Source organism: Neoarthrinium moseri (assembly GCF_022829205.1).
Source record: "Neoarthrinium moseri strain CBS 164.80 chromosome Unknown scaffold55_Wmoseri_CBS_16480, whole genome shotgun sequence".
Lineage (NCBI taxonomy): Eukaryota > Fungi > Ascomycota > Sordariomycetes > Amphisphaeriales > Apiosporaceae > Neoarthrinium > Neoarthrinium moseri.
Genome location: NW_026055169.1, coordinates 187,300 through 195,421, shown reverse-complemented (window position 1 = coordinate 195,421; position 8,122 = coordinate 187,300). Strand labels below are relative to the sequence as shown.

General features: G+C 57.3%; 2 protein-coding genes across 2 annotated transcripts; both read left to right on the top strand.

Annotated features, from left to right (window-relative positions):
- Positions 1-1,034: 1,034 nt before the first annotated feature.
- JN550_010555 (uncharacterized protein) lies at positions 1,035-3,609 on the top strand (the record flags this gene model as incomplete). The annotated part of the gene is made up of 4 exons (XM_049308823.1): positions 1,035-1,112; positions 1,177-1,406; positions 1,730-1,882; positions 2,031-3,609. The coding sequence occupies 4 exons, from the start codon at positions 1,035-1,037 to the stop codon at positions 3,607-3,609; spliced, it is 2,040 nt and encodes a 679-aa protein (XP_049167526.1).
- A 1,275-nt stretch (positions 3,610-4,884) lies between these two features.
- Positions 4,885-7,405, top strand: JN550_010554 (uncharacterized protein; the record flags this gene model as incomplete). The annotated part of the gene is made up of 2 exons (XM_049308822.1): positions 4,885-5,436; positions 5,537-7,405. The coding sequence occupies 2 exons, from the start codon at positions 4,885-4,887 to the stop codon at positions 7,403-7,405; spliced, it is 2,421 nt and encodes an 806-aa protein (XP_049167525.1).
- Between the last annotated feature and the right edge of the window lie 717 nt (positions 7,406-8,122).

Here is an 8,122-nt window from a genome sequence, read left to right as displayed (position 1 = left end):
GGTCTGGGTGTGTCTACGACCATGACCGCCGCCACTACCGCCGCCCGCTTGCGCAGTCAGTCTGTCGGTCACAAAAAGGCAACAATGTGCCCAAACAGTTTCCCACCGACGCGCAACTTGTGAAGGAGTCATAGGCTAGACCCGTACAGCAAGCAGTAGAAGTGGTACATAGCATACACAGCAACGCGGGAAGTTTTGCTCCCACAATCAGTGAGATATGAAATGCCCACCTGCATCTCGACAAATGGGATGATGAGATGCCAGTGTTGCCTCTTTCTTCCCTTCTCCTTGGACTTTGGGGGGGTGGTGAAACTCTGACCTTTTTATGGAACGGCGGCAAGTCCAGGCTGGCTGGGCCCAACTGATCAGTTCACCCCCGGCACCCGATCTCCGTCGCCCGCGCATCTCGACGACCTTGGCCCTCGCAGCCTTTGGAAAGCAGATATTCTCTCTGGCCCTCGCCCTGGCCCTCGCCCTGGCCCTCGCCCTGCCTTCTGGCGCGCCTGCGCATCAAGTCGGCACGCAGCTGGACGCCCGACGCGACTGGAACAGCGTGGCACAGCCGTGTTCGGTGCATCAGATGCCCATCGCATCGCATGTGCAGGCCGGCCGAGCAGGCGCCATCGCTTCGTGGGTGGCGAGCGCGCTGGGCCCCCCAAGCCCGCAGAGCCGTGTCTGACCCGAGTCTCCCAGGGGGGGCCGCCCGTCGATTCTCGCTGGGGGGGTGCGAGCCACTTCCGATCCAGCACTGACGCTGCGCTAAGGACGGCCGCCTGAGGGAAGCGCCAGCGGCCCAGCGCCCAGCGCCCTTCCCATTTTTCTCTCTGGTCCTCGTGCCTTCCCGTCTCAAAAACTCCACTCCTCCGGGAACTCACACAACTAATTTCCCTCCGCCGCCCGAAAATCCGCGGCACCTCGTCTTCCACTCTCTCCATCTCCCTTCCCTCGCCCATCAGTCCTGGCACCAGAGCCGCCGGTTTTGATCTCATCCCATCACGGACGCTGGTATCTTGCGTTTGCGACCCGCCACGACCATGTCCAACGTAGTTCGGGGCACCTCGCTGAGGGCCGGCGGTGCCTGCGTCCGCTGCAGGAAGGGCAAGACGAAATGCGTAAGTCACCAAGTCACCCCGACCGCTCCCCTCCGCCTGGCGAAGGCTCTAAACCCAGCAAAAGGTGTACGAGAACAATCGCGCGCCTTGCAAGAACTGCGCAAAGGGAATGCATGAGTGCTACCTGCCCTCCGAGAGCCTGGCGCATCACCATGGCCAGTCGCCAGCTAGAGTGCCGCGCCCGCGCGAGAGTCTGCCGGGCGAGCGAAGCGTGTCGTCCACCCACGACCGCCCAGCTGCCCCAGCCAGTCAGGTGCTCACCAGCCGGTCCGTGAACAATGCCAGCGGCGACAAGTAAGTTCAACATAGCCAGCCACTTTTTCATCTCATCATGCACTACATCATGTCCATCCATCGTCTATCTAATACTGCCTCCTTGACCACAAACAACACTTTTCTCCCCAAGCAACTCGCCCGTCGAGTTGCGTCCGCCTGTGTCGCGTCCCCCAAAGGGGGGAGCCACGCCGGGTGGCCTCGCTTCGGGATAGCCCCCCTCCCCAAGGGCAGCCTACTCGTGCCAAGTCTCCCCTGCTTCCTTCCGTGCTCCCCGACCCCAAAAACTATCCCTGCCCAAGTCACGCCTGAGCTTCGGGTCCACTGACAATTTTCGCCTTCAGGATCACGCCGGAGCTGGCACAAGAGTGCGAACGGGTTGTCAACAAGACCCTCCCGGCCTGTGTCGCCTTTCACAAGCCCGGCTTCATTCAAAAACTGAAGAGCGGGACTCTCGACGCTAGCATCACCAATGCGCTCCTAACTATTGCTGCAAGGTAAGGACCCCGTCCCTCTAACAAGTGCTCGCTTCGCGTCCCCGTTCCGTCGCGGCACCTCCGGTCATGGGACCCACTTACATGTTGCGCCAAAGTCAAAGTCGCTCGTCATCCCATGTCAAGTTATCGTATCTGATCGTCCATCTAGGAGCTCTCCCTACATCATCCGCCGATATGGCGGTCAAGGCGGCGCTGCCGCTGCTGCGGAGCACTTTGCCGCCAAGTGCATCAGCGCAGTGATGCAAAATCTCGACAACCCGTGCCTAGGAGACATCCAGGCACTGTGCCTTCTCATCATCCACGAATGGGGCTGCCGGAATGCTATTCGTGCTTACGCCTACCTTGGCCAAGCAGCACGCATGGCCCAGATGTACCGCATCCTCGCAGTGCACCAGACCGGCAGCCCGGAGCCCGAGCAGTTCATCCGGGACGAAAGCTTCCGGCGGACCCTGTGGCTGATTTACATTCTCGACTGTTTCCTTACCAGCAGTCCCGGCCGCTATCCCGCACTCTCAGCGCATGAGATCAAGGATGTCGCGCTTCCATGCCCCGACATGAGCTTCAACTTTGGCACGCCAGTCACCGTCCGTACTCTCAGCGGCATCGCGCCGGCCGGCAGTGCGGACCCTACGCCTCCGAAGAGTGAAGTTGGCGAGTTTGGACACATTGTCATGGCAACTCAGGCTTGGCGTAATGTCATCGAGATGCTCACGACCGTCACGCTTGAGACCTTCTCGGAGCAGCAATGCGTCGCCCTGGAGAATGAGATCGAGGCAGTCCGCCAGGGCTTGCCAATGCACTTCACGGACAAATCCGGCCACATCAATCTTCACATCACCATGGGAAGCGGCTGGACCTACGCACTTCTGCACTGCCTCCTACACTGCGCAACCATCATGGTCAACCGTCGACGCCTCCTGCAGGCAGTCACCAACGAGGACTTCAATGACAAGGCTTGGCGAGCGACGCCTCAGCATGCGCAAATCGTCGATCGCGTCTTGACGTCTTCTCACGGCATCATCTCCCTGCTCCTCGCCCTGGACAATTACAGTGACAAGGACAGTCTCATCATATTCCCACTCATCTTGCTCTTCTCCTCGTTCACCGCAGGGGCGACCATAGCCTGGTTTAGTTTGAAGGGCTTCACGCCCCCCAACGTCAGGGAGTCGTCCGAAGCTCTGGTCCGAGACGCCATGCGCTTCCTCCACGAGGGCGCCGACGCCTGGACACTCGTCGTCCCTTGGTACCGACACCTGACCGTCATGGCTAAGGTCCTGCGTAGGGGGAGTCGAAAATCTGCTGCGCAGAGCCAGCCACCTGCAGTCGAACCTACTCACCAGTCCGCCAAAGAGGAGACGGCCAGCCAGTCCGACAACAACCCGGACGCCATGGATTACGAACGGCAATCTTCCGACCAGCCACCAGAGCCGGCCGAAGATCGCAACGGCAGCGAGCCACCGCGACGAGCTGGGTTCGCGGCCATCAACGGCGGATCGGCCGGAGCGTCCACGCCAGCCACCGTCAGCCCGCCTCCGGCCGGCGCACAACCCGCACCAGTCAAGACGGACTCGCCAAGCGCTCCCTCGTCAGCGGGAGATGTTCAGCCAGCGGAGCCTGCACCGCCCGGGCCCGGCGGTGACATGACGGCGGAGGAGCTCTGTGAGGCGTTTGAGCATCAGCTTCTCGAGTTGGATGACTTGGCAGCGTTCATGGGCGGCGGCGTTTAGAAAACCTCAATGCGCTTAGCTCTCGAGCTTTGGTCAGTGCGGCATGGTTAGTTCCTGGTTTGCGGGACATCCTTTTGAGAGCGGTCTCTTATCCCATCGTGTACCAACATATGTACAAGCATTGTTTGCGGGCTCCTGCGATTTTGCTTGGCGTTTTGATTTATATTATTCATTTGCGGAATGGAACTGGCTCGTGTTATCCTCGACCATGGGTTTTTGAGGTAATGATCCTCGCGAGTTGGAGGCGTTTGGTCGCAATGTACGAAGGCGGTGCCTCTGGAGTGGCATCTAGATTGTTTTCTTCTTCTTGTTTCTTGTTTCTTTTTCCTCGCCGTTCTTCTGTCGGCTCCCGGGTCGCTGACTATCTTTGGCCAACTACCTTCTGCTTGATAGAAGTAACAAAAACGCAGAATGCGTGGTGGAGAAAAGGTTGTAGGGCATACGGAATCGTATGCGTATCGTCGGTTCATAATTGAAACACATGGATTGATTGATGCCTCTGCCGTTTGCATTTCGAACGAATCGACTGCCCACCTAACCGTGATCGATACACATGACGACAGCCCGTCGGGTGGGATCCAAAAACTCCCCTGGATCGTACGCAGCGGCGTTCATGCGATGTCACGAAAGAGGGTGCCGGGTTAGGCAACGCAGCTGTTTGGAGAGGCAGCCAATAGGAGGCGGGGCTTGATTGGGCCAAGCAACTGCCTACCAGGTAGTACTAAAATGCTGACTTAAATACCTAACTACTTCATTTACCTAGGCATCCATGTTCCACAGTCGACGACCAGGAAGCCCCGCGTCCACCCGATAGTTTGCCTGTCCGTCTCCCTTGTTTGCATCTTCAAGGTTGATAAGTGGCCACTGCAGCTTCTCGAACACTCAACTCTACCAGTGAAAGTCCTGGGGCTTGCTTGGCGTGAAAGCCGGCGCCGACGACTCATTTCACCCCCCAACCTAGGGTGCTGCGGCTGAGGCAGCCAGTCACTACCTGGCTAGGTAACTAACTAACTGAGCGTCTTGGTTGCCTGGTCTGCTGGTGGTGGCAAGGCATCTGTCGTCGAAGAGGTGAATCGAACAGACGACCTGGAACACTGCGCAATACATAAGTGTTTGACGCTCTGCTGCAAACCCCCGCAGATCTCTTGCTCCTCTCCTACAGCTTCGAGGTCATCTCGTTCGTCGTGATTTCCCCTCCGAAAAGTAAACCGCCCGTCGCCGTCCGTCGGCAAGCAGCAAAGCGCACAACCAACGCCGCCCGTGTTGTCTGCCACGATGGACGCCCCCCACCAGAAGGAGTATCACATTCGTGACGTTGACACGCGTTCCGTCACCCTCTTCCCCGCCCGAGCTCAGATCATCCGCGAGATCAAGGATGTGCCACTTCGGCCTGGTGCGAACCAGATCACCATTGTGGGCCTGTCGCCAACCGTTGACGAGCACTCCATCAAGGTGGAAGGCGTCGGTTCGGCAGTCCTGATCACTGACATCGCCGTCGAGAGTCGCCCGAATCGCGACATCTTCCAGGATATTTTCCCTGAGTCGGACCAAGACTCCGACGACAACGACCAAGCCAGTTCGGATGAGGACATGTCCGATGAGGCGGAGGACGCCGACGATCCGGCCTTGAAGGATGTCCGCGAGAAGATCACGGCGCTGCGCGACGAGGAGAAGCGCGCCAAGGAGATCATTGCGAGTGCAGAGAGCCGCCTCAAGATCCTCGACTCGTACGGCAAGCTGTTGACTACCGACAGCGAGCACCAGCCTCGTGAAAGCATTCATGATGGCATTGAGACGTACCGCTCCGAGCGAGAGAAGGTTTTCAAGGTAAGTGAGATTTGACTCAACCTTCCACCTCCGTCCCAATGCCGCACGGTCGATGCTTTGCCCTACTTATGCTGAGCACTCATACTTACTAAATCTGCAGGATCACATGGCAGGAATCATCAACGCGCGTGATATTGCCAAACAGATTGCAGACCTCGACAAGGAGGAAAAGAAGCTGCTCAAGATTGTCAATCAGCAGCGGGCCAAGGCTGAAAAGGCCAAGGCCAAGGCTCGCCGCTCCAAGAAGAAGGAGGAGGAGAAGGAGGCCCGCAGACGCGCCGAGATCTTGAAAGAGAAGAACCGTGTCCGTCGCGAGCACGAGTCATTCTGGCCCAAGAACGTCTTTGTTGTCAAGGTCAGTTTGGACGCGTCGGCTTTCACCCCGATGACCTCCCGTCGAAGCTCCGTGTCGAGCGACCTCGTCAAGCTCGCAGTGGACGCACCTGAGCCCGGCGTGGATGACGACATCCCGAGGACCTGCGACCTTACGATCACGTACCTGACAACCTACGCACACTGGTCTCCGAGCTACGACTTAGCCCTCTCGACCACCACCAGCCAAGGAAACCTATGTTTCGATGCCCGACTGACAAACATGACATCGGAGACCTGGTCCAACTGCAAGGTGATCCTGTCAACCTCCCAGGCCGACTTCTCCGATCTCAACGACAAGATCCCTACCTTGGTTCCTTGGCGTGTACGCCTGGGAGGAAAGGGCCGTCCAGGCTCGTACAATGACATTATGTATTCGCAAGAGGAGAAATCGCAGAAGGCTGGTTGGTTAGCCCAGCAAAATGCCAGAAGTATTCAGCGGCCACATCACCACATGTTTGGCGTCGAGAGCGGAGGGCTTTTTGGTGCTTCGATTCCGGCTCCGGCGCCGGCTGCGGCTCCCCCGCCGAAAGCATTCCAGGCTACTGCTCAGCGTGCCGCCAACCCTAGCGGCTCGCTGTTTGGCAGTTCCCACAACACCGGTGTACCTGGTGGTGTCGGCACTACTTCTGGTGGCTTATTTGGTAGTGCTAGCGCGACACAGCAGATGCAGGAGAGCGTGCCCTCGGCACCTGCAGCATCTAGGAGCAGCGCGCTCTTCGGTGGTTCTGGGGGAGGTTTCGGCTCGATCGGCAGGGAGAAGAGGAAGTCGGAAACAGAGCACAAGAAAGCATGGGAGGTCTCTGGGGAGCCGCGCGCTGGCGAAGAAGACGCTGCAACACCTGATGCGGTGCCCGAGCTTGGTTTCCAGGAGTCTTCCTTTGAGGAAACAGGCCTTACATCAACCTACGAACTCCCCGGTCTCAAGACCCTTGCACCGTCACACACCGCTTCCAAGCAGCGCGTTGCCCGAATTACGTTTGCCAACGTTACGCTGAGCCACACCGTCGTCGCCAAGTACAAACCGGCTGCTTACCTCAAGGCCAAGCTCCGGAATGGTAGCAAACTCACACTCCTCAGAGGCCCGGCTGGCCTGACTCTGGATGGCAGTTTCATTGGCCGTACCGACTTGCCTCGATGCAGCCCTGGCGACTCGTTCAGTCTCAGTCTTGGGGTGGACCCGGCAATCCGTGTGACGTATCCCAAGCCGGATGTCAAGCGCAGCCAGTCGGGTTTATTCACCAAAGAAGACAGCGGCGTCTACAACCGGACCATCACCATCTCTAACACTCGTTCAGGTGAGAAGGGCAAGCCTGTGCAACTGACTGTTCTGGATCAAGTTCCAGTCAGTGAGGATGAGAAGCTTCGCATCGAAATTCTGCAGCCGGTCGGTCTGACCCTCGGAAGCTCTGGCGTGACTACTGGCGTATCTGGTAGGGAAGGCAAGGATGAAAAGGACTGGGGCAAGGCTGTTGCCTCGCTCAAAAAGGGAGGCGAGGTCTCCTGGTCCGTCACTTTGAATGCGGGACGCGTTGTCAAGCTGGGCCTGGCCTACGAATGTTCATTCCCGACGGGAGATCATGTGGTCAACGTCTAAGTATGGGGTGAATATCTTCGAGGAAGCACTTATATCGGCGATTTGGACATTCACGGGTATGCACTGGATGCTTGTGGATACATGCATCAGGCTCATGAGGTCTTGTACTATGTATTATTCGGCTGCAATTACAGTAATCACTGTAAGTGCCCTTTGTTGATTCCCGCATTCTCATTCGTGGCATAGCCAATGAAGGCAGAAAACCCAAAAGGGAGTTATCTAGATAGCTTACGTAGCATAAGATACTGGCCTTGACCTAAAAACTTCCTCGAGTGCAAGTATTTGCATGAATATCTAATTGTGTGACAAGTGCGCTGGAGAAGCGTATCCCAGCATACCAGAAGGGTTGTTCAGCTTTATTCAGCCTACACTGGCCTAACTGCCCATGGGTCTGAATTGAAGCCTGGTAATGCTTGGCACTTTGCTGATGTCGAACTCCATAAATGTTTCGCAGGAGGCTTCTTGTCCCAGGTTACAGTAGCGGGACGTGACCGAGGCGGTGGGCGATTGTATAGAACCCTCCGTAGTCCCTGACACCCGAAGCAAACTCACGATCCTCTAACATGTCGCAAAGCCCCAGTCCTTTCCAGCTATCTCTATCTGGTAATCTCATCATCATTTAGTGATGTACTCTGCATGTACGGCTCTGAGGGGTTTGTGAACTACGGCAATATGGATTAATTCGATTACAGTTTAACGTACGACAGTATTGGTAAG